At 48.5% G+C, this 26,859-nt stretch overlaps 3 protein-coding genes across 3 annotated transcripts; 1 reads left to right on the top strand and 2 right to left on the bottom strand.

Annotated features, from left to right (window-relative positions):
- Positions 1-5,941: 5,941 nt before the first annotated feature.
- LOC135828136 (syntaxin-7-like) lies at positions 5,942-16,337 on the bottom strand. The gene is made up of 9 exons (XM_065340568.1): positions 15,847-16,337; positions 12,939-13,031; positions 12,515-12,588; positions 11,626-11,756; positions 10,998-11,166; positions 10,315-10,354; positions 9,927-9,966; positions 8,228-8,286; positions 5,942-6,588 (listed from the first exon to the last, which is right to left on the bottom strand). The coding sequence occupies exons 1-9, from the start codon at positions 15,937-15,939 to the stop codon at positions 6,475-6,477; spliced, it is 813 nt and encodes a 270-aa protein (XP_065196640.1). The 5' UTR covers positions 15,940-16,337; the 3' UTR covers positions 5,942-6,474.
- Positions 16,338-17,539: 1,202 nt separating this feature from the next.
- On the bottom strand, positions 17,540-22,502 carry LOC135828142 (uncharacterized). Its single transcript, XM_065340580.1, has 3 exons — positions 22,226-22,502; positions 18,902-19,001; positions 17,540-18,401 (listed from the first exon to the last, which is right to left on the bottom strand). Exons 1-3 carry the CDS (start codon positions 22,347-22,349, stop codon positions 18,212-18,214), a joined length of 414 nt encoding a protein of 137 aa, XP_065196652.1. The 5' UTR covers positions 22,350-22,502; the 3' UTR covers positions 17,540-18,211.
- A 381-nt stretch (positions 22,503-22,883) lies between these two features.
- LOC135827797 (beta-1,3-N-acetylglucosaminyltransferase lunatic fringe-like) lies at positions 22,884-26,164 on the top strand. The gene has a single exon (XM_065340219.1). It carries the CDS (start codon positions 23,263-23,265, stop codon positions 24,292-24,294), a length of 1,032 nt encoding a protein of 343 aa, XP_065196291.1. The 5' UTR covers positions 22,884-23,262; the 3' UTR covers positions 24,295-26,164.
- The last annotated feature ends 695 nt before the right edge of the window (positions 26,165-26,859 follow it).

Raw genomic sequence — 26,859 nt, 5'->3', positions numbered from 1 at the left:
ACGTTTGTCTCCTGTTTGTTCCATTGTGTGAGCCCTGCATGCATGTAGAGAACTATGATGAAGACTGCGGCACAGGAGATTGGAGGAATGAGCAGGCATGGAGGTGGTGTACGTCCCAATGGAGCTTCAGGACATTACCTACAACTGCTCCAGATTCACCTGGTATGGCTATGACGTCATCACCTGCTGCTCCCATGATGTCATCATCTGCTGCTTCTGTCATCGTCTGCTGCTTCTGTGATGTCCTCATCTGTTGCTTCTATGATGTCATCATTTGCTGCTCCTGATGTCGCAATTTCCTCCATGGCATCTGCGGCAACAACTCGCACGGGTAAGCCATAGCAGGCAAAAGTCAAAGGAGCATTGACAGTCTCTAGTTCTTGCTTCTGTTTGGCTTTCTGGCCGAATCAGCCCAATCTGAACTGAGCATGCATGCACTGTCTTTTTGTGTTGCTTTTACCCGTTCTCCTGTTCAGCCCTACTGCCTACTGTGCTGGACATCGCTCACAGACACAGTGCTACACAGTGTTACACAGTGGACTTATGAACTGAGCATGCATGCACTGTTTTTGTTTTTTTGCTTTTACCCTTTCTCCTGCTTATCCCTACTGCCGGCTGTGCTGCATAGTGGACTTGCCAGGAAACATGCAATCCTAAACACGGGCATCATTCACCACCCGGGCAGTTGATATGTCCATGATGGCTGAGTGGGCGAGAACGCTTGCACGGCAGATACACTCAGCTGAATGCTTTTTGTCTCGGTGCCAAACGGCATCCTGAAAAGGTACTGTTAATTGATAATAGAGATAATGATGAAATTTGTAGACTTCAATTGCTTCCTTTACTTGCTCTTTTAGCATACATGACGGTTTTGTGCTAGACCTATGTTCTCTGACATTGCTTGGCTACTGCAAGCATGCTACAAACACTCTCTGACACATGTTGGGTCAAACACTAAGTACGTTATACTTTGTGTGTGCATGTGTGTGTTTGGGCATGTTGTGTGTATGTGTGTGTGTATGCGCATGTACGTGTGTGTGTGCGTGTGTATGTTCATGTGTGTGCACCTTTGCATGTGTGTGAATGGGTGCACTTTGCCTTCTCTTTCTTTGATTCTTCAGGTCCTGCTCTCAAAGTCTTGGCTGCATCAGCATGGTCAACTGTAAGCCGGGAATAGCACCAGTGCAAATAGAAGATTACTTCATAACGTTCTCAGCATTTCCCTCGACCAGCATCAGGGGGTCGCACCGCACTCTGTTCACATTGTTCTGGACATCACCTATCGGACGGCTCTCAAGGCCCGGTCCAAGCACTTCACTATAGCCGTACAGCGGGAGTTTGCACTTTGCCTTTTGTATCCAGCCCAAATCCTACCTGAAGTCACCACGAAGTCCCGCCACTGGTTGCGGCTTTGTCCAAGGCTGTTACAGAGGTGTGGACCACAGGTATGCTATCCACAGCTCACAGCTCAGTCCACAGCTCAGCTCAGCCCACAGCTCAGCCCACAGCTCGGCCCACAGCTCAGCCCACAGATGAGCTTTCAGCTCAGCCCGCAGCTCAGCTCACAGCTCAACCCACAGCTCTCAGCTCACAGCTCAGCCCAGCTCGAACTAGCAACTACAGTGGTTGCTCTGTCAGATAACGTTAGTTCGTGTGATGTTCAGCTGGCAAACTGCTACCTGAAGAGGACCACCGATTGGATTTCTCGGACACTAGTTTGGCTGTATTCACTCAACGTGAATGACTTCCAACCGTACAGAAGCTACACTGCCTTAGTGTATGCTTCCCTCCTCCCCTATAACCAACTAGTCATGCCACCGAATGCCAAGGATGACGACCATCTGTGGTTGTTGTCGGCTGGCAGAAACTTGGGGGAGGGGGATGAGTGTGTGGTGCAGAACACGCATTGTGCCACCCACCCATCCTCCCACAGAAACTGTGAACGCATACTCCTGGAGTACTGGAGTTTGATAGATATGCCATGGAGATATGTATGCCTGCTGATCCCGTGGAGCCATTAAGGTGGAGTATTACTGTGTCGGTGTGTGATGGTCAGTGGAGTACTGTGCCTATTTCCTTCGCTAACATAATGGAGTTTGTGCGTATGCGTTCGTGGGTAGGTTTTGCGTGTGTGCCTGCATTTGTGTGTGTATGCATGTGGGCAGGCATATGTGCATACATGCACGTGTGAGTGCGTGCGTGTGTGCGTGTGGTACGGTGTGTGTGTGGTACTGTGCGTGCATGCGTTGAAGGATGTGATTTTTTCTCTAGATCCCAACCTGACCAAGTGCGAGGCCAACACCACGATACTTCAAAGAAGCGCACCCTACCTTCTGGGCACATCAAGGTTCTCTCTCCTGGTGGAGGTAAGCTAAAACAGTGGAGATTGGATATAACGACACTCCTTCCGGAGAGAACAAAATGTCACTATATTCGATCTTCACAAAGGACTTACTAAACGACTTGAGCAACAGAATTGTGTTGCTTAACTCAATCTGTCGTTATATGCAATGTGGTTATATCCGATCTCCACTGTACCCATATTCTGTCATTGCAACCTCCTGTTGTCAGCTGTACGCACTGTATTTTATTATCGATATTTTTGCAAGACAAAGGAAACTAAGCATTGTGCTAGAACATGGATATGAATAAACTCCAGCTGTTCTGAAATTCCAACACAGAAGGAGATTTATGGGCACCCGCTGTTGGGTTTGTTCCAAGTGCATATCAGTTTCAAATGAACGAGGGAGGGGGTCTAAGGTGGATAGTGTATTCTACAAGATAATTTCTGCTATGCAGCATTGCTTTACCTACCCATGGTAGATGTGAGTGGCAAATATACATAAACTGTGTCTCCTTGCATCTTTGCAGTTTGTGAGGAAGGGACACACGGAGGGTCTTAAGATCGATGGCAGGCTAATCGAGAACTAGGTATGTGAGAGAAGAATATACAGTCCATTCAGCCCAAGCTATTCTGCATGTTGAAGTTGAAACTCCCCTTGAATGTTTCAATTTTGAGTTAAAACCCTCCTTCTGGTAATTTGGTGACAATTTTTCTTAACTTCAATTATGTCCTGGAAGACTTGCACAGGCAGCGCAATGCAGGGCGGCGTGCAGTTGTTTTCACTACATTGAACCACTCTGTGTCATGTCAGAGAAACTAAAACGTTAGGGCGCCAGTTTTGGATGAATGTACCGTACACGCTTTCAGCCGTTAACCTGTATTCTAGAACGTCTTGGGAGAACACACCGGCCTCTCGAGTGCAAACAGAGCCCCAGTGTTAGATTCCCGTCCAAGTAACCGTGACTGGTGGTTTTCATGCTGCCAACACTACGTATTATGGTGTGGATCATGCTGCATGCCTTGTCACCCTGTCCCAATGTAGTGTACATGTACAGTCGACTCCGCTTATAACGAACTCGCGTATAGCGACCAGTTGTCCACGTCCCAGTTTGAATACACAGTGTAAGTGAGTTTCTGTTATAACAAACTTCGGCTATCAGGAACAAATTCTCCTGCACATTGGTGTTCGTTATACTGTATCAGGAGTTGAGTGTATAAGGCTGTGGAAGGACGCACACTCTTCGGACCAAAAAAAAGAAGAAAAAAAGAAATGGACTTGCGCTGCCCTGCTCGTGTAAGGTAAGTACATTACTTTGGAATTGTGGGATGTGTGTGCATGTGCATGCGTATGTGTGTGTGCATGCGTGCGTGCATGTGTGTGTATGTGTGTGTATGTGTGTGTGTGTGTGTGTGTGTGTGTGTGTGTGTGTGTGTGTGTGTGTGTTGTTTTTCGTGTGTGTGCAAGGCACAGCAAACTAGAGTCCACAACCCTGTGTGTGCAACTCTGATCTGATATCGGAGTGTGGGTGTTTGACGCAGTGTGCTGCCTAAATTTCACAAGAAATATGCTCAAACTTCAAAGACGATGTATGTGCATGATGCATCATGTACAACAACAAAAAAGCAATCCAAAGTCCTTGAGAAAGCGGACTTAGGATCTGGAAACCGTAGCTGATTGATAGCGCCGCGATTGCCCTGCGGAATTCCCAGTCGTGACTACAGTCAGACCGCGCTTATCCGGTCCTCTTTTATCCAAATCCCTTGCCATCCGGAAGAAAACAGCTGGTTACAGATTTACAGCATACGTGATGCATCCAACATAACCGGTGTTCGATTATCCGGCTCCTTCGCCTATCCGGATATTTTTTGCGAGGTCCGACTGTACACTATTTGAGCAGTGTGCCAGGCGTCTGTGTACAGTTTACTGAGTCACTGTTCTGGCCAGAGAAAGTCGCCGTAGTGCCGCGTTCCAGTGCGATGAACAGTCTGTGCAGTGCTGGGACATCGCAGCACCCGGCTCTACATTATTCATCGTATTTCTGGGGCCAGGAGATTTTACCTGCTCTGGAAAACTTACTGTTGATAGATTAGTGGTGACGATAGATCTCAGACCAGCCTTGATATAATTCCTTTGCCATGTACGGGTTCTATACTGAAGTCACAACTGTCTCGGTTGGAACCGTCAGTTATTGAACTCTGTGTGTGTGTGTGTGTGTGTGTGTGTGTGTGTGTGTGTGTGTGTGTGTGTCCGGCTCTGTGACTGTATATCATTCAGTCGTGTGTCCGACTCTGTGCGTACGTAAACATGTGCCCGTGTCTGTGTGCGGGTGTTTCTGTGAGCGTGTGTGTTTAATACTGTGTATGTCAGTTTTCTTCTTTCTTTCGTGTTCTCAGTCATTATTTTATGTGGTCTGTCACGTCTTGTTTTAGTCTTCATAACCAATGATGCTCAAGTAGACATGTGGATGTTGCTGCGTTCACCGCACTGAGAGTGGAGCCTTCCCGATAACCCAAGACTGCCATCTACCACTGCCGGCACAGTTGTCACAGATGCACAAGTTCCCGGCAGGAATTTCAAGCAAAATTTCAGACCTTGCTCTTCATGGCGCTCGCTCAATGGGTAGCCGACTATTTCATTTCCAGGTAAGTATAGTTAAAAGCGTTCCGAGCTGTTTCAACTCCAGTTCGGCCAATCCAGGCATTTCTTTTGCCACACCATGCAATGCAATAGAACTTCAGTTAGCCATAGTAATGCAATGCTTGCTTCATAACAACCTTTCATATCATACTTCACAATACATTGTACAGAATTAGGACCCCAAATTGTCCACATGCTATACAGGTTATGCGATACACGTCATATAGTACGTTTGCCACCCCAAATTCTTCTATATATGGGGTTTCTGTACGCGCTTTGAGCATTTTGCCACCCCAACTGGCTCCTATATATGGCGGATTTGACGTTATCGCATTACCCGTTACTATTGCTCCTCGTGTTCCATGATCCAGCTGTGCAGTGAGTGTACTCAGTAAACTTGTAGTATCGACATCGATAACTCGGAAGGTAATCTACCAGAATATAGTGTTATTCTTCACCTACCCCTGCCGCAGTTTTAATCAAACTCTACCTGCAAGCTGTGCTCTACATATCGAAGCAACTTTTTTTTTTTTGGTCAAAACATGCTCCAATCTCCAGACAGCTGGCTGCCTAGTGACTTGAATCACATACCCCATTATCTTCATGCTGTGTTTCTGAAGTCAGAGCACTCCGACTTTAATGCTTTGACAGGGGCGTCGGACACGCTACGGTATTGACCACGAGTAAATTGTACTTCAGGTGGTTGACCGTTCACCTAAATCCCATCCGACGCCCCTGTTTGCGCCGGCAGTTTGTTGCTCGCTGACTTTGATGCTTTGAACTGGCCAGTTGTCACTATTTGGCTTGCAACCCTGTGCTCCGCTGGTGCTCCGCTGTTTCGACCCTGCTAAAACAGGGTCGAAACTGCTGCCGTTACTCTAGATAGACAGCAGGCTCAATTTTGCTTACACCCCTCCCCCCCCCCCCACGATTAATCCTTACACTTCCACTTTTTCAAATGATACAGGTCACACCACACCGTCAAAGTTCAAAAATTGTAAAAAAAATGCTAAAATTCCCTAGTTTCATGAGTATGTGCAAAAATTAATAAAAAGAAATGAGGATTAAAACTGGTGAAAATAGACTCGTCCAGCAGCACACAGCCGATAGGAACATTAAAAAGCAACCACCCCCAGCACTCTACCCATCAACCCAAACAACGATAGGCAGATCAAGACCTGCCTATCGACAGCGGTAGCAAAGAATAATAATAATATCTACATCCAACTGACATGCCACCACCATTCCCGGCGGAAACCCAAAGCAAAGACAGGCAAAGGCAGTATGTATTTCCTGAAGAGCACCACTGCAGAGAGAGAGCACTGCTGATACCCACCACCCCCACAAAGTTATTACCGCAACGTCTCGTGCGACCAGGGCAGCCGGAAACACCACTGTGTCACTTCCACCAAGCGACAACTGCCTGGCGTGCATACGCATTGGCTGGCTCTCCTGTCTCCCTTCATTCGTCGCCGCGCGGCCGGCATTGCGATCATTTCTTCGTAGTGACTACCACCACTACGACAATGATGACGACCAGCACAGTTCCCAAGATGATGGCACACATGACCTTCTTGCGACGCGCCTTGCTCTGGTACGTTGCAGCCTGTACACGGCACAGCACAGAACAGAACAAAGAAACACACGATCAGCAATCAATGCAGAATACTGCACTGGATTCAGCTACTGTAAAACCGGAAAGTTTAACGACCAAAAAGTTAACGTTTTTGTAATTTTGGCATGATAACGTGCAGAAAGTTTAACGATGGCTACCTGGCCACCCATCTGTATGGGCATCTTTACACAGACATCTCAAACCGGGTTCGCCATACGCGTGTGTGTGGGTGTGTGTGTGTGTGTGTGTGTGTGTGTGTGCGTGCGAAGCAAGAGAGATCGCATACGATCCATGCACGAACACAAGCACAGAACTTTCCACACTGAAAGAAACGACAATCGACACAAATTTACAATACAGCTGCCGAGAGCTTGCTATGCCATTGCTGCGCATAACGAGTGCTGGGGGTAGGAGCATGCGACAAAAAACCTGGAATCGACCAGATGTCAGGAAACAGCACATGTCATGCAGAGCACATAGCAATTATGTTGGCCATACACAAAAAATGACAGTTTGATAGTCTCAGTGCAAAGAGACTGCAATTACACCACCGGCACTACAAAGCCACCTCTAAACTAGCTTTCATAGGACTGGTACGGAGGCACACACACAGACACACAAAACACAGATACAGACACACAGAGGAGACACAGAACATAGAAACGCACAGAGAGACACAGAAACAAACAGACACACACACACACACAAGCACACACACACACACACACGAGTCGCACACGACAGTACAAATATCACAACACAGACATCGCACATAGAGCCCCGGACAAAGGGAAAATCCCACCTGTACAGTCAGTGGCCGGGTTCCAAAGCGGGCAGATTGTGTTAGGTCCAGATGGACCAGGGTTAGACCGGGTTGGAGTGGGGTTGACTAGGTTGAAGCTGGGTTAGACTGGGTTGGAGTGGGGTTGGAAAGGGAGCCCTGGGTGCTATGACTCATATGTAGGACTTGGTAAAAGTGGAGGAGAGAGGTGGTGGTGGTGGTGGTGGTGGTGGTGGTAGTGGGAATTACATAACCAGGCATTTACGCCCTTGATACTCCACAGCCTGAACAACACAATGACAAGATCATAGAAATGTACAATGAGTGCCAAACAAGCCAACGAAATACAGGTACGTATTTGGCTTCGGATACGGAGCTCGGTTCACTGCTCAAACTCTGCCACTGAAAGCAGTGCTGTTTCCCTCCTACCCTGGTTTACATCGTACGATCAAAACTGCAGCGGGAATGGGAAAGTCATTCCGGGCCAGTGTACAATCCATGAAGCACAGGGCTGATAATCTCCCATCCCGCTATTCCCGCGAAACCACCGATAATGCTGATGTAATTGTTGCACCCTAAAATGCTTGATTTAGTGCCGGCATATTTGCTGGGTCCCTATCCACCAATGCTGTAATTTGAAAAAGCGACATAAAGCTGCTAGCAGGCGGCAAGTCAAGTCGTCATGGTTCCCTAACTCGCCCACCCACCCACCCACTCACTCACTCACTCACCCACTCTCTGTCTGTCTCTGTCTCTCACGCACACGCACAGACACACACACACGCGCACAGACACACACACAGACACACACACACACACACAACACCTACAGATGCACACTGCCCTTACCTGTCGCGTGCTATCTGCAGCAGCCTCCACTTTCATCTCCGCTGAGGCAATGTTATCCTCTGATAGGTGCAAGGAAATGGCACACAACAAAGAAAGAGAGAGAGAGAGAGAGAGAGAGAGAGAGAGAGAGAGAGAGAGAGAGAGAGAGAGAGAGAGAGAGAGAGAGAGAGATCAGGCTACATTGTCGACTCCAACACATTCGCACAGCCATGCAGGCGACAGTAGCCTGGATGAGAAGTGCTACACACACTTGGCAGCAGCCACATCAGCATCCATCAGCAGCCACATCAGCATCCATCAGCAGCCTGACCATCAGCATCCAGACCATCAGCAGCCAGACCATCAGCAGCCAGACCATCAGCAGCCAGACCATCAGCAGCCAGACCATCAGCAGCCAGACCATCAGCAGCCAGACCATCAGCAGCCAGACCATCAGCAGCCAGACCATCAGCAGCCAGACCAGCCAGACCAGCAGCAGCATCAGGCATAGAAAATATTGGCAACATGCATACAGGGTCACAGCGTCAGTGCCGCACACGGCACAACATTTCATAACTGCATAGAGAATACTGTCTAAGTTACTCGTACAGCAGTCTCCCAGGAACAAGACTCTCCGGTCTACGTATGCTCTTGCCAACCAAGACCAGGTGAGAGAGAGAGAGAGAGAGAGAGAGAGAGAGAGAGAGAGAGAGAGAGAGAGAGAGAGAGAGAGAGAGAAGTAGTGTGTGTGTGTGGACTACACATCAACAGAGACACGTACTAGGTGCCAGTCACCACCCATGTACTGTGAAGCGGGAATCGTTTGCGCCGGTTTTAGTTCGCAATCTGCGAGCACAGACCAATCTGCACCTGGAAATATTCTCGATCGCAGTCAATTGATACTAAGCGTTTTCAACTATTTGTTACTACGTTTCGCGCCGATTTACTTTTGCGATTTCACACCCATCGCAAAAAAAACCGCTAACGTTTACCGGTCGCAAAAGTCTCCAGGTTTACACTAACTAGCATTTAAACGAGACAAGTAGTGACGTTCACACCCGATAACAAGCTTACGTGCTTAGGTTGCCCTATCATGTGTTAGGAGCTGCTGATTTGTTGTGTGTGACTGGCTTCCACTGACTCATTGCACACCTCTCATACAAGTACCGTATTTCCCCGAAAAAAACGTAAGTCGCACCTTTCTACACTAAACTCCAAGGGTAATCGAGTGTGACTTCTTACTTATGTGAATGTACTGAGACAATTTGGCTCGGGCGTGAAAATGGGCTGCGACTTACAATCAAGTGAAACTTATAAACAGGGATATACAGTACATGTGAAGAAAAACAGGATTTAGGCCAGCATGCTGCAAGTCACAGGCGCAAGGTGGAAACACGTTGGGAGCCCAAACAAGCAGGACAATTTTGAGGAACGCTTGCCACTCTGGAAAAAATGCGGAAAACTCAGTTTCCAGCCGAGTCTCACGCGAACCGTGAATTTTTTTGCCACTCTGGCCACAGCTAAGAAATTGCACGCTGCTGATCACGTGTGACCTTCATACTTGTCCATGGTGTCATAAATCTAGAGTGTGGCATATCCCTGGCGTTGCGAATCCCTGGCGCCATAAACCATTCCCCACCCCCTCCAGCGTCATAAGTCCCTGGTGGCATGAGTCCATGATGACACACATGACATCGCTGGTGTCATCAGGTAGTCTTACCAATGTGATCAACCATCTCTCCTTGATCATTGACAAGAGCCTGCAGAGCAGGAAACATAGAGAAAACAACAGTATACAATCAGATCTACGCCAAGGAAACTGGAAAGAGAGAGGGAGAGAGTGAGTGTGTGTGTGTGTGTGTGTGTGAGAGAGAGAGAGAGAGAGAGAGAGAGAGAGAGAGAGAGAGAGAGAGAGAGAGAGAGAGAGAGAGAGACAGACATAGAGAGACACAGAGAGAGAGAGAGAGAGAGAGAGAGAGAGAGAGAGAGAGAGAGAGAGAGAGAGAGAGAGAGAGAGAGAGAGAGAGAGAGAGAGAGAGAGAGAGAGAGAGAGAGAGAGAGAGAGAGAGAGAGAGAGAACCACCAACGAAATCTGCCATGTGACTTACAGCCATGTCAACGAACATTGTGTGAAGGTCCCGCATATCGCTGAACACAGACAAACGACAATACACACACACACACACACACACATATAGGTGACACCAGCACTATCTAAGGCCGTTCAGTAGCTATACAGATGATGCGAACGACATCATCATGGATGCGAACGACATCATCATGGATGCGAATGACATCATCATGGATGCGAACGACACCATCGTGCATGCAAAAGACATCATCATTCACGATTCATATCGGCAGAGCAGTGAGCACTGCGGGTGATGTCACTCAATACAAAACGATGACGTAATCTCATCATTCTCATGACCTCTGTCTAACACGAGAGAGCACAAGCAGACACAATAGTCGATGGATGTTTAGACCGAGACATACCAGACAGGAGCAGGATAAACAAAAATGAAAATGCTTGCATACAGCCAAGGGCAGAACCCAATTCTACTGACATTAATAATATTATATTGTCAATCGGCTCAATGCCAAATGGCTTTCAACATATTCAGCACACGCATAGGTAAACATAAGTGCTAGCGCACACACACACACACACACAGACGCACGCACACACACACGTACACACACACACACACACACACGCAACACCCCCCCCCCCCCCCCACACACACACACACACATACACACCAAAATCCCTATTCATGTGGATGCATACCCTTCAAGGTTCATCAGCGCATCATGATCCTCTTGTCGCCGCTCTATATCCTGCATATCAGCCTGGCGCTGTGCGGCAAAGTTATCTGTTGCTGCCGTACCACCGGCTTGGCCACCCCGGTCATCGTCATACTCAAAACTGAAATCTCCTTTGCTGGTAGAGGCCGACGCTGGCAAGTGGAATAAACACACACACACACACACACACACACACACACACACACACACACACGCACACACCCGTCCACACACACAACGTATGAATACGCGCACACACACAAAAATGCACACAAACGTATGAATACACACACAGACAAACCCGCACACATACATGCCTATACTCATCAGTAGAATACACAACGGGATATCATACACGTGTACAGTGTGCAAGACGCAGTAATATTTCGGAGCACACCGTGCACTGTTGCACTACTACAGTCACACGTCGCTTAGACGGTCCTCTTTTATCCGGATCCCTCGACATCCGGAAGAAAATTGTTGGTTACCGATTTACAGCATATGTCATGCATACATACAGTATGTGTTTGATTATCCAGTTCCCTCGCCTATCCGGATATTGTTTGTGGAAAATGGATGTGTGCGGTTATGCGAGGTCTGACTGTACTCACAAGCAAAGTTAGTAGCCGGATATCTCTGCTCCTTATTGCGCAGTTCCTTGAGCGACTCTTCAAACGCGGTCACCTCACCCTGCAGTGACTGCAGGAAGCGATTGCCTTGTAGCTTCACCGCAGAGTCAGAACTGATCATGATATACGCACACACATACAAACACACACACGCACGCATGCACCCCCCCCCCCCCCCACACACACACATACAAACACACGCACACACACACACGCACACACACGCACACATGCACGCACAAAGAGAAGAAGAAAACGTCACACCGCTTCCACATACCTACATTAGGGACTGGAATTGCTATGTCACGGCCAGACCAGAGTTGTGCCAACGCTGACTTTTGGATCCACTCCAGTTCTAATATAGATCCATACACGTTCGGGTGGTTTTCCTTCACAGCATGGTGACATATCCGCCAGGAATAACTGGACTGGGCTCAACCGATCGAGTACCCTCTCCTGGTACAAAACATTTACACTCGCATACAACGCCAGGAGCCTACTACCACGATACTGTACTGCGCTATATGCAGAGTGGATCCAAGTACTAGTACCCAGAAGTCGTTATTTGTCGATATTTCTTGACTTCTGACGTCGCCACTTCCAAGCCCGGTAAAGATCTGGCTAGAGAACGTAGTACATGGAGAGGTAGAGTTCCAACCACACACACACACACACACAGTAGAACTTCAACAGGCACATGGACAAAATCCGCAACTAGGAATAGCCTGCAATTATTTAATTACATACTGTAGGACTTTTTTTAAATTCATTTTTTTACAATTTAAAGCCAATTTTAGGGGTCAGAAGGTTGCTCTTGGTGAGTGCGGCTGAACGAGTTCTACAGTAGGCTGCACTGCTTCCCTTGACTGACCTCTTTACTTGCTGTGTAATGCTGGTCTTGGCCGACTTGACAGAACGTGTGAACATTGATTGCAGCTCATGGATCTGTGAGTACATAGTGGACAGGATATAGCATGAATTACACAGTCATATGTACCAGTATGTCCATCACTCATATGCAACTACAACCGTGGCAAATGAAACACAGAATCACCTTTGGCACGGCAGAGCAATTTTTCGAGTGAGAGAGAGAGAGTGTGTGTGTGTGTGTGTGTGTGTGTGTGTGTGTGTGTGTGTGTGTGTGTGTGTGTGTGTGTGTGTGTGTGTGTGTGTGTGTGTGTGTGTGTGTGTGTGTGGATGTGTGTGCACGTGTGTGTGTGTGTGAGAGAGTGAGTGCGTGTGTGAGATAGAGTGATGGACAGACAGACCAACTGAGACTAACACTTAATCCCCACCTGTTTTCTCAGCGACCCAGAGTCCGCCGTGCCACCAATCTTTCCAATCATGGCAGTGAACCGTCGGTTCATGCCAGAAATTTCTTGCAGCTCCTGCATTGGAGAAGCAGAACAGGACAGTCAACAAGATTGTAATCAGAGTACAGTTGATATGAAGTCATTCAGTAAACACAAACCGCACCATACTGAAGCCATGTTGATGTACTGCGAGAGAGGTGCTCACACCACACTTCTTGCAGAGTGAGAGACGCTAAAAGCAGAGAAAATGGCGTGTCCGGTTCACGTTAGTAAGAGTAGGAGCACGGCCCAAGAGGACATTTACAGAACGGTGCACACGCATATATGGTATACGGTACTGTTGCATGCCGAAGAACTGGGGGTCAACCGTGTAGCCTAGGCCGTTCTTCTTATTTTCATGTACTACAGAGTCTATACACAGTTGAGTCACCGTGTATACATTGGTATGCTGTGCTTGGTGAAAAAACTAGGGAGCAGTTGAGTCACGGCGTTTATATCGATAGGCTGTGCTTGGTGAAACCCTAGCCTGGTCGTTCTTGGGCACTCTGTTCTTCGGCACCCGACAGTACTGTGCACATGTGCGGTCCCAAGACTTACAAACACCTCGACATGAGACTGAGGCAGTGGCGTGCGAGAGACGCACATGTGAACGAGCCATCAGAGCATGCGATATTGCGTCACCGCACCTGATCGTCTCTACCGTGCAGATCTACAGCAATGCCTATCCGAGTGGAATAACGACAGTACAGTCAGCCTTGGGAAAAACGACAGTACAGTCAGCCTTGGGAATAACGATCCTCCATCACGGTGCATAGGGAAAGTGGCGTTGTTCGGGAGTTGTCGTTATTCGCCAGGTTGAAAGTATGCAGCAGTCAACTGGTCATGTATGCCTGAAGATTGTGTCGTTATTCAGGAGTTGTTATATCCGAGGTTATTATCCACGAGGTTATTATCCAAAAAGAGGACCGAAAGTTTACAAGTTACCCGTTTTGTCCAACATAACGGTTATTAGCAGAATACAGTTGAGTCAAAAATGTGCAACAGTTAGCACAAAACTGACTGATGAGATCATGACATTCAACGACTTGCAAACTTTTGGTCGTCCTTTTGAATTTTAATCCTTGGCTCTCCATCAGAGGTTATTATCCACGAAGTTATTATCCACGAAGTTGACGGTAGCATGGAATAGTAGACGTACAAACAAGAAATTGCGGCTGTGTACGGGACTACAAGTATTCTCAATACTAGTACGCTGGGTGCCGCCGATAGTCAGGAAGGGAAAATCCCCAAAACCCCAAAGCTGCGGGCACGTAACGAGGTGCGCTTGATGTCGGCTGATTTTCAACACGGTGCCTAGTACTAGCAGGGGTAGGTTGGAAAGAACTAACGGAAAGACCACACTCATGTACGTGCTTGGTGACAGGCGTGCGAAGTATTGCCAAATGACCCACCAAATGAGTCACTCGATAATGTGACACTCCACTAATGGACCTTGGTACTCTCATCGAGTCAATCATCAGATCAACACCATATCTGTCCCTCCAGAAACTTGCGGAGACATTTCGGAAATATCGCGGAAGAAGTTGCGAGGTAAAGTGCCACAAATTGCGGGGAATATTGCGAAAATTGCGGCCGATTTTCGTACTTGTACTGTAGTGGTGTACGATGTACGAGTCGTACAGCATAAATCATGCATGACAAAACAGAACGTGTGCTCCGCTGACTGTGTTCAACTGCCTGACAGGAGCTTGCAAGACAGCTTTTCTCCATCCTCGGACAACACTCGATGCGAGCCTTATTTTGTGACTTGTCAGCCGCTGATTTGCCCAGAAACTTCTCCATTCTGGTGTCGATCTCACAAATAAACTACTGACGAGCTTGAAGAAATAAACAACATCGAAGAAAGACTCGAATATCGCGGTTTCTTTTCGAAATATCGCGGTGCTTTTCCAGTATCAAGGACAGTTTTCTACAATAACGCGGATGATTTTTAATATCGCGGATATCACGGACTTTTGTTCAAATCGCGGAAAACAACGCGGCCGCGGAATCGCAAGTTCCTGGAGGGACAGCCATATTCACTAACCTCCAAACCCAGGCATGGTTTTAACCCCGGTATCGAACAGGCCTGGAAACCGCCTGATGAACACAGCCTCGGAGAGCATGCAGCATCTACCGGCATTCCCGGTACAAGCCGGCTGGCTCCTTTTGGTGATCATGCCGGTACCGAATAGTGTCGCGCCCAGCAAAGAGGTCAAAGTTCACACTGCGCCGAGCCAGGACAAGTGAACAAGCAGGTCTGGAACTCGCCCCAGCCGGGCGATACCGTATTGACGGCGGCAATCATGGATGATGCCGCTCATACCACACAGGTACTAATGTAGATCCCGTGAAATAGTCCATGGTGGCTTGCGTACAGTACTGTTGGTCGCCGAACAACTGGGCGGGGGGCTCGTAGCCTAGACCATTCTTATCTTCATGTGTGCAGAGCTGAGTCACCGTGTATACATTAGTATGCTGTGCTTGGTGAAATTCTAGGCGGTTTGTTCTTCGGCACCAGACAGTACTGTGCTGTCCCATATGATCAGATACACGTAAAACTGGGGAAAGTAACCACCGAGTCATCAGCTTAGCAGAGAGCAACAGAAAGCTAGTGTCCACCCAACGCAAATCCACAATGGCAAGTTCTTTTATTTTGCCCGGGGATTACACCAGACTCTATGCATGGCACTGCATATCACTGTCCAGTGGTGGAAAGCTGTGCATGTTCATTTTGCATTGCACTAAAATTAATTACGAGCTATTGGAAATGTGTACGATTGTATGGGCAGTAAACAATTGAGTATTAGCATTGGGAGACGGGGAGACGTATGCATGCTGGAGATCTCACCTTCCCAACGTCGGTCTGGCCAGAGGAGCTTTCAGCCGACCTGCCGCCCGCAGAGGCAAAGCTAAAGCCACCCTCCTCATAACGCCTCGCCATCCTCTCAGAATACTTTTCAAGAAAACAGCGAACACTCGGTACGGTGTCGTGAAAGATAGGGTAAAAACTAAGTGCTAGCAAAGAGTTTTTCAACAACCAAGTGTCACGCGCTACAATAAAGCTAGTAGCTGAGCCAGAATCAACGAAACTATCCAGCTGGGGAAGATCGAGGTGTAGTTTTCAGGACAAACTGTGAGAAAAGATAGTATGAACTGCCAGAGTTTTGAGTTTGGTGGACTACAACTACAGTGGTCCCTCTATAATCCGGCACCATTTGTGCCACGAAAATCTGCTGGATTAGGGAGGGTGCTGGATTAACAAAATTAATCTGATTTACTGCTGCAATGTGCATGAAGAGGACATTTTGGCTACTGAAAATTGTGCTGGTTTATCGAGGGTGCTGGATTAGAAAGTGCCGGATTAGAGAGGGACGACTGTAGTAACTACGACTATGACTATGAGGTACAACAAGACCATGCGCATATGCATGCATGAAGACTGTCTTTGACTTTTTGGATGACGAAACCGCCAATCCGTGAAATGACGTACATGCACGCACTATAATAAATATTTTCGCATATTTTACCCGCTACGTCATCATGCAAGCTATCAGCAAAAAATGTGTGACACCATATTCCATAATTTTATAATTTTTTTCATAATAATTTTTATGAAAAAAATGATGAATCAATCATTCAAACCACACGTACTGCATCTGGTCATACCAAAGCTGGCAAATCCTCTTTCCCACGCAGGGTATGGATTACAATACGCTCTAATAATAGATGGATCAACAACAAAGGAAGAAGATTGGCAATTACACCATTACGGCATTAGTGAACCAGGCCAGGGAGCCAAACACTCTGACGGCATGACTCACGTGCTCCCGCTATTACACATTAACCAGGGAGTCGTAAAATACGGCATTTTACGACTCCCTGACATAAACCACCGTGATGCACCATCATGCATACTGTAGGACATGTATATATAACGCGTTAACGAGGAAGCAAATGTAACGTTTTAACGGATGACATTTCTTCGTTATAATAAGATCCGTTGAGGCCTTACTGCATCATATATGCTGTGTGTGGATGTGGCAGAATACTGCAAGATCGTTTTAACATTATCTTCTCGTTAACCTATGAATTTTGGACAATCGTTAAATTTGCGACTCGTTATAATAACATGTCTTACAGTATATCGCTGGTCAGACTCAGTGCAGGTGGTTGTCCTTCAATAGGTACACCCACAGAATATTTTAAAATGTGCTAGAGTGGTGGAAGGTGAAATCACCAGGCTGGACCTGGTTTTGTGTGACTTGCTGTGCAGAGCAGGTATTTTGTACTGTACTCCCTGATGCAGAGTAAATACAGAGCGGCTCGTGCCCGCACAAAGGCACACAAAACCAGAGGCTGGAGTTCGTATGCCACAGCTGCAGTACAGGACTGTCACCTTCCCATTTTCAGCCCCGCCAGCTAATGAAAAAGTAAGCGGAAGTGATTTGGAAATTTGAAGTGCATGCACAACACTGCACAAAGCCCACACACACACACACGCCAGCCACATCATGCTGCAGTCACAGACTCACAGGACCAGATCAACAACAAGCAATCAAATTAATCTGCATCTAAAAGTTGGCTTGCCCGGCGCAGGCACACGGGCTACCGTGCGACAGAGCAGCCAGACAATCCGCACTGTACAGCAAGCACATGATGAGAGTACTTCCAAGTACATTGTAAATCAGAGCTGTGCGGCGGCGCACATCCAATGATAATGATGACGAGTGACTGGTCACAGCGAGTGCGGTATCTCAACCTGGCACTGTGCACGCATGCGCACGGTGCAAACAATGACAAAACAACGAAATGAAATCGACAAACGGAATCAGCGAGCATCAATCAGCCAACAAGCCGTCCCAGCAGCCTTTAAAGAAAATGCCCCGCTGTGGTACAGCAGACGAGCACATAGTGTTTTGCACCGCCACAGTGACAGCTAGCCAGCCGGGCTGCTGTCGGCAGCACAAACACCAGGGCGCCACCGGCGTGCATCGCACAGTGCATGCCCCCTATTAAACAGCAGCTGCGCGGACCATGTACGGCCACGCCAAGGCCCCCTGCCAGCAGAGGATGCTGAAATGGTCTCTCTCTCTCATTCTGGCGATCTGGCAGCGGCCAAAGAGCACGGGCATTGGCCAAGTCAGAGCTTCGCTCATACCAGACCGCACACCAGAGTCATAGAGAAGTTCATAAGCTACAGAGAGCTAAGCTGCTTAGCTGCCGGGAATGTCCTTCAGTAGGCTTTCTTGGTCCTTGGCAACCTTGGCTTGGTCACGCCGATAAGCGTCAACAAGCTCATTGGATCGCTTGTCGTCCTTCCATTCACTGCGCGCATCGTTGTGATGCGATCGGGCCTGCACGTAAACACGACGGCAATCCTCAAAGATCTCCTCGTCCTGGGCGCTGTGTACGAGCAGGCATGCAGGTACACACAGACACACAGACACACACACACACAGGTACACCCACCCACACCCATACACACACATAATGGGTACTTTATGGCGTTGTCCACGACTCCACACCCAAAGGAAAGGAAAAAAAGGCCAGACTACTACGGTACACCCAGATCAACAGGTACTTCACTCATGGATTACCCATACGCTCTACATTACATTAATTTTGGCAATGTACGGTAAAGGACATTGAAATTTGTTGAGAAGTCAAGCAGCCACGGGGCGCTGGCCTTGCAGCCACGAGCACTGCCGGTCCATGTTTACAGTGTGTGTATGTGGACAACAGAGTGGAATATTGCATGTACGCGCTAAAAGCAGTAGGGACGCCGACCCTGCTCATCATCGGATTTCAATGTCCAAGGCAGTACAATGTGCATATTTGTCGAAAGCAGAAGGACATCTCATTTTATTTTGTGAAAGACAGAGGCCGGCACACACCGCACTCACATTTTGTCGATGCAGCGGACCATGTACTTCTTCTCTTTGGTGCACGCCAGGCGTAGTTGCGTTTTGAGGAATCCCTCCTTCACGAGACACACTTGGTAATCTGTACGGACCGCATCCACCAGCCACCACACAACATCCACCACACAACATAACACACACATGCACGCACACAATACACACACACACCCACACACACCCACACCCACACACACACACACACACGCACACCCATACACAGAAACACGCATACACAAGCACGAACGTGCACATTTAGCTACAAGAACATCTTGTTGGTGATATACTGGGGTGAAGCACACGGGTCAGGTATATACCTGTGCATAAACCAGTCACTGAGCAATATTACAAATTCGCAGGAAGGAGAGAGAGAGAGAGAGAGAGAGAGAGAGAGAGAGAGAGAGAGAGAGAGAGAGAGAGAGAGAGAGAGAGGAGATAGAGAGAGAGCTCGTGCACATCTTCGCTGCGCATACCTTCCCCTTATTGGAACTCTTCGCAACCGAGCCTTTCGAGTTGGAAGGCTAGCTGTTGGTTTGTGCTTCGTAGATGCGTTGGGGCTAGGTGTCAGGTCGTTGAATGTCTCAATATCCCTGTCAATTTCGTACCTTGTCGCACTATCTGACTGTATAATATCTCGTTACCTTGGTGGACTGTTAGTCATAACTAGTAACTTATTGATCCTTTCTCTTTACCGTGCGTCTATATTTTTGAAATGGACTGTAGGCTGTGTTGACATGAGGCGTTTCAACCCGGGTCAAGTTTCAACCAACCATGAACACAGATTGACTGGCGCGTTTACATGACGCACTGCGCTTGACCCGGGTTGATTTCAACCCCCCCCCCCCCCCCCCCAGGGGACGGTTGAAATCGAGAAACCGTACTTCTGTGCGCATCTCACGCCAAGTTGGAACAGCACTGCACAGGCAAATTTCATGCAAAAGTATTAACGTGACCATACAGGACTCTAGAAGTGGACTTTTGGCGGCATATCAGTATTTGACTCGGGTCAACTGTCTTCACAGTCTTGTTGTTCCTCTGGTGTCGTGGTATGAGTGCGTACACATTATTTCTATCGATAAGGCTGTCATCACACCATGGTACAAAGCGCTGTGTCTACGTCCACGTAAGGAGTTTTTGGTCGGTTGTCATGATGATCCGATACAGGGTGAAAACGGGAGCAGAGGAAACGGGAGACGTAGACGTGGTAGGGAGAGGAGGGGGGTATACGACTTTTGTATGAACGTGCGTAATTTATCTCCCCCAGCCTTTTGCCGAGCGACCCCGTACTTCGATGTACGTGCGTTCAAATTTCTCCACAAATGTGACTGCGTGTACACGCCAAGAACTGTGCCTGTCTGATGACATGACCACCCGTTTTGGTTTTTTCACCATAGACATAGACGTAAACGAGAATCGGAGAACGTAGTGTGATGACGGCCTTATAGTAGGCACTTCACCCCATTTTTTGAAATCGCGTTTTTTCCAGGTTTATCATCGGCAATCGATGGTGGTGGGTATCACAAGGTCACACAGAAAATTTTATTGAAATCCACAGTGATACCACTCAGATATGAAGGGTTGAAGATAGGCAGTTGGATGAGGCGAGATCAATACAATTTGTGGCACCAACAGCATCTCCGAAGTATCATCAGTGGATATAGTCACAAAACATCAGAGTGTTTTTTTTCAAGCACACATCACTCACTTACACCGACAACCCTGTATGGATCGAAACAATACAGATCAAAGTTCAGAATAGGCAAGAATACGGCAATTGTGACCGCAATCACTATAGCAACTCCATAGCAACCCATAGCAACGCCATAGTAACAGCTTCAGTTTGCTGTGAAATGAACTGATAACGACATACTGGCAGGCTCCGGCGGGTACAAAAGCGTAAGAGTTATAAAGACATTCTTCTGGCACAAAAACAACAGAGAACTTCCTCGTTGTACGCCGCAATGTGGAGGGTATGTACGAGCGCGCCCGCGCTCGCGAATTACTGCACAGGATATTCGTGCTCACAGTCATGCCACTTCAAGTGATTCCAAGTTGGCAAGAAGTTCTTCAGGACCTCTGTTGGTAGCTTCTTTCCATGGTGTGATATCTGCCTCCCTATCCTTCAACTGCTCCATGCAGCAGTCATGAATTGCCTGCTGGTGAGCTTTGAAATTTTGGTGAAGCGTGCCTGGATGCGTATATCAAAGCATCCCCTCATCAGAGGGTTTCTCCAGCAGCCACTGTGCCTTTTGATTGTTCGTAAACATCAGTAGGCCTTCCAGCGCAACCGTGTCAAAACTTGGCTTTCAGTACGCTTTGAGAATTCGCCCAGGTAGGACGACGCATCGTCGTTCTCCTCCGCCTAAAGCGCATACTTCTCAGTGCCTACGTACATAATGTCTCCTTGCGCAGCGATGCGCAAACCCTGGTAAACAAGAACTCTACTGTTTCCGAATGGAAAGACGACGCTGAAGACGATAAGCAACGTTTCAAACGCGAGCAAACAACAGTTCTTTGTGAAAAAACTCTTTGCTGGTAGTGTACGTGATCTACAACTCGCAAAAATGTACGCACTATGACGTATGCGGGATCTACTGAAAGCTGAACGTCAGAGCAACACGATGCGCCCAACTATCAGCCCGTACAACGAAGCATAGCGCGTACCTGTACAGTTTAGCGCATGCACTTGACTGGTGCCACGCAAGTACGGACTCTCACCTCAGCAAATTTTGACAGGTCCTGTCACGTGACTGAAGTGCCTACTTATAGGATTTCTGTCTCCTCGCCGATTTATCAACTCTTTTTTTTTTTACTATTATCGTATTCCTACAAGGCTGAGCATCATGCATTGTTTTCGCTTGCGAGTCTACACAGGGCAAAGCCGACCACTGGGTGCGTGTGTGTGTGTGTGTGTGTAAGGTGTGTAAGTGTGTGCACGGATGTGCGCGTGTGTATGCGTAAGTGTGTGCATGTGCTGTGCACGAGCATGCGCTGCGTGTGAGAGTTTTGCCTTCAGGGTGCCTTTATCTGTTCGCCAGAACCGCCAGGCTACGTGAGAAGCAGTGAACGTGCATGGCCTACTCACATAGATTGGAAATATATCCAAAAAACGTCTCCACATTATGAATGCGCTGATATCTAAGCCACCCATGCAGTCAATGGAGAACAACAACAAAAAACAATGACCTCGCCATCACCGCCCATGACAACAGTGTGGTGTTACTGCAGGACCAGCGCACGCGACACTACAAAAGCTATCAATTGAACGTAGAAAATCCTCGCCCTAGGCAACCTAGAAATCTGACTCACTGTTGATCACAGGCTCGCACAAATTGGTGGCCAATTTCTTCATCTTGCGCACCACGAGAAGATCTTCCTCCGCTTTGCGAACGGATTGATCCTCCTTCGGCTTGGAGGAAGCTGCCTCGGCCATACTTTTAGGAAAACACTCAACTACTTGAATATTCACCTCACAAAGCGGGCATAGAATCACTCCATCTGAGTTGACCAGTGCAAGCGATGAATGATCAATTTCACTTTGCCAATTATTTTTCAGAAATGTTCGAAGCTGCTGACTCGATCGACTACACTGCATGCACTGACGACTAGGACGACAGTCGACTAGACTGCAGTACTGTGAATATAGTGTGATGTCGTAATGTTGATTGCGTGACTTTTTTTACAGCCTCACATGCATGATTATGATCACATGAACGTAATACTAATCATGATCATGGTACACTGCAGGGAGTCGTAAAATACCCACTGTATTTACGACTCCCTGGTACACTGTAGTACGAGTCCAGAGCTACAACGCTGTTTGTAGAGTGCTCTACCCCCGACCATGACAAACGACAGAGATGATGATGACGCTTCCGACAAACCGGTGCTAGCATGCTAGCATGCTGCCTATTTTACCATGATTTACCGATCGACAGGTCATTTATATTGAGTATTTTTTGGCACTACAGCTTTTCATTTGTGTCCGAAATAGAACATTCGCTTGGTTTGCATTCACAAGGCAAGACAGCCACTGGGAATGGATGGGTAGACTGCGAGTGCTCCCAAACCATCCCTGATCCCGGCGCTATCCTCTGCTCTTTTCTGTGAGTTTGTGTCAAGGTGGCCGTAGCTAGTTTGTGAATCTGTGCTCAGCTGACAAACAGCCTGGCTTTATGTCCGAAATAAAACACCCGCTCGACTCGTTTGCATGCAAGACCTACACTTGCACTGGAATGGATGGGATGGATGTAGTGCCGCGTACTACAGTACTCAGTCTATAGAGTTTAGTCACTAGTGTCGCGTCGGTGCTCTGACCCTGTGCTCGGGCGACGAACAGGTTCGTCATGCAGCTTGGAAAACGCCTCTCACTCTTTCCTGGCATAGCATTGGTAGTTGCAGTCGTGGTACAAGTGCTCCTGCTCCTGGCAATATGCAGGAGCGCCACGGGCTCACAGAAAATCACTATCGCCGTGAAAACCTCTCAGAAGAACCACAAGTCGCGCATAGCCCTGCTGCTGCGCACCTGGCTGTCGGAATCGCAGTCCTCGGCGTACGTATTCACCGACGCCGAGGACACGGTGCTCAGTGACGCGCTGGACGACCGTGTGTTCGTCACGGACTGCGGCCAGTCGCACCAACGGGCCGACCTGTGCTGCAAGACGTGGCGCATCATTGATTGGTACGTGACGCGCTGGGCCACCACCACCTCTACTACTGCTGCTACTGGTGTGCAAGCGGCGGAAGCAGCAGTGGCGGGCCAGAATGGAGACGCAGATGACCGATGGCTATGCTTGGTGGATGACGACACGTACGTGAACATACCAGTGCTGCAAACAGTACTGGAGAATGCAGCACGTACTAGTAGCACGAGCAACAGCAACGGCAAACCGTCGCCGTACCTTTATGTGGGAAAGCCGAGCGTTGCCGGCAAGCTCTCACTACCGCCGATGTTTAGAATGAATTACGGCGACGCGCCAATCGACAAGTACTGGTTTGGCACGGGCGGAGCCGGAGTCTGCATGAACCTGGCGGTGGCTCGACGCTTGCACGCGTTCATCGTTGGCATGAACAAGACACTGGTGACGTTGTGTGGCGAGACTGGTTGCCCGGACGACATGACGCTCGGCGTGGTGATGGAAGTGCTGCTGGGCGTGCCGCTGCGCGTGTCCACTAAGCTGCACTCCCATCTGGAGAGCCTGCGTAGCATCGGTGACCCCACCCAGGAGGCCACGCTCAGCTACAACGCGGGCGCCAAGTACACGAACACGGTCAACGCCGAGCGGCTGAGCAAGGCGCTGCCGGTCAGCGAGGACCCGAGCAGGCTGCTGTCCGTGCATTGTTCAATACATCCCACACTAGAATGGTGCCCGCATTGACCCAACACGTCCAGATCGACATGCTACTAGTATGCGATGCTTGAGGAGTGCCCTCGTTGCAGTAGCACAACAAGAGGCCCTAGAGTAGTGCCCATGCACATTGACGCTAGGATGGTGCCCGCATTTTGACGCAACATTCGATGCTAGAAGCGGCGCTCGCGTTGATACAACATGTGACAAAGGAGTTATGGCCACGTTGACATAGCATGCCATGCTAGAATGATACCTGCGTTGATACAATGCGGCGAGGACTGCGCTCGTGGCACTCGCTCGTGGCAGTGCCGAGCCAAAGCCGGGAGCCACGAACATGCGACCTGAGCCGGAATGGTTGCTGCATTGATACAGCATGCGACGCTGGAATGGTGCCCGCGTTAACAGAAAATCGGTACCAGAATGGTGCCCGTGTTGACCCAGCATGCTTGCGTTGATAGAACATCGATGCTACTGGAATGGTGCCCGCGTTGATACAATGTGCGACGCTAGAATGATGCCTGCGTTGATGCAGCATGTGATTGTGATAATGGTGCTTTCGTTGACACCACGTGCAACGCTAAAGTGGTACCCTCGTTGATACAACATGCAACGCTAGAATAGTGCCCTCGTTGACTCATCGATGCTAGAAATCTGAATGATGCCTTCGCTACTCTCATCGATGCTAGAATGATGCCTTCATTGGCACAACATGCGATGCTAGAATGGTGCCCTCGTTATCACAACATGCGATGCTAGAATGGTGCCCGCGTTGACACAACACACGCCGATAGAATGGGCCTCTCGTTGACAATGCGCGCGTGATGCTAGAACGGTGTCTTCATTGATGCAGCATCTCATGCGAGTGGTGTCCACGTTGACAGACCGTCCGGCACTGCAGTGTTTTCTGTGCCCACGTTGCATCCGACAGGAAAGTGGCGGCATCCGTGTGTTGGCATTAGATCGATGCAAGAATGATGTCCTCATCATGTTTGTTGTCAAGGCATTCACCTGCACGGAGTGATCTAGTCCACGTTTACGTTACATTCCTGGAGGTATGGTGGACACACCCAATGCCTGTGTGTTGTTCAGTTTTGTTTCAGCGCTACCGTCTGGACGGTGTGGAGGCATTGCGGCACGCCGGGATTACTACGTATGTGGTGATGATCAGGAGGAACGGTGAACCAACTCTGGCCAGGGCATGCTGCAGGCTATGATGGGTTAACAGTGTGTGTGCGTGCGTGTGTGTGTATCTATTGTATAAATTTGCATCTACAACAGTCCCCTTACGCGCACGCCTAGGTACTGTAAACTGAGACTCAATGCAGACCTAACAGGTTGACGTGTGACGGATTCAACAGGCCGTGTGTGTGTGTGTGTGTGTGTGTGTGTGTGTGTGTGTGCGTGTGCGTGTTACCCGGGTGGGTCGTGGCTGATCGGACAGTCGCCATGCGTATTGCTAACCGCTGTCCGCTATCTTCCAGACTGCACCGCTACTAGCGGCTACTGTCTGTCCGCAAAGTGAAATGGGTCTGACTGAATCCTTTGCTGGCGTCTTGCGACAGGAACATGTACATTCTTTATTTATTCATGGCTATGAAACGGATCTCCTTTGACAGTGCATCGTCTCTTTATTCTTGCAACACACAGTATGATTATGTAACTTACTGCCAAAGGCTTGTGCTACCCTATATCAAGTCCTGTTAGTTTAAGAGAATTTCTCAGCAGTTTCCCGAACCTGAGAGCTGGCTACCACAACACCCCTCTATCATAGGCTGATCCATACCGGCTTCGTTTGATTACCGGTATGTTCTAATCGAAACGCCACGATATGCAACAATAGAAGTTTTTCGCCTATTCCTAGAAATACCAAGCAGGCGCAGTGGCCGGGTTGCTCTAAGACCATGATTGAGATATGAGAGGTACTAGTATCTGGTTTAAGTCCTGCCGCACCTGGGAGCGGTTTTTCCAGTCGGCATGCTGCTCCCCGCAGTCAACTGGGAACGTGTGGCCAGGCACAAGGGGTACAATCAGACCATCATGGATGTGGCTACTGGGGTTTCTCGGCACGTGTGCCAGTGGTTGTGAGACTTATCCCCTTATCCCCACCGTTAGGCGCTGCATCTGCCGCTAGGGTTAGGGTTAGGGATTTCTAGGCTTAGTGACCGTCGTGAGTTCCTTTTGGGAACGGACACGATCATTAAATTTTATTCCTAGAAAGCCGACCGCTCCATGCGTCTAGCAGAGCTAGACCTGTGTACCACAGCACCCCAGTTTATTGCACTCTCCATTATTTGCCGGAGTAGGCTTGATGTGCACAACCCGCATGATTGAACATACATGTAGCCTTGACACGTCACAGTGCATTGGAATATCTGCGATCCGGTGTGTTTCTTGTTCGTGGAGGAGAGTAGTGCGAAACCGGGCCAGGGTTGTTGTTGTTGTTGTTGTAGAAGTTTATTAACAAACCGGTGGTTTCGGAGCCTTTTAAAATAACACTAGCACTGTGTCCAAACTAGTCCACACTCTGCCTTGGTAGCCATTGTAACTCGCAAGCGCATAGTGCAAGTGGTGGCATGCAAGGCAGGCACAATG

The sequence above is a fragment of the Sycon ciliatum genome, chromosome 12 (assembly GCF_964019385.1).
Source record: "Sycon ciliatum chromosome 12, ocSycCili1.1, whole genome shotgun sequence".
In the NCBI taxonomy this organism is placed as follows: domain Eukaryota; kingdom Metazoa; phylum Porifera; class Calcarea; order Leucosolenida; family Sycettidae; genus Sycon; species Sycon ciliatum.
Note: the sequence above shows the minus strand (reverse complement) of the source record. Positions and strands in the feature narration are given on the sequence as shown.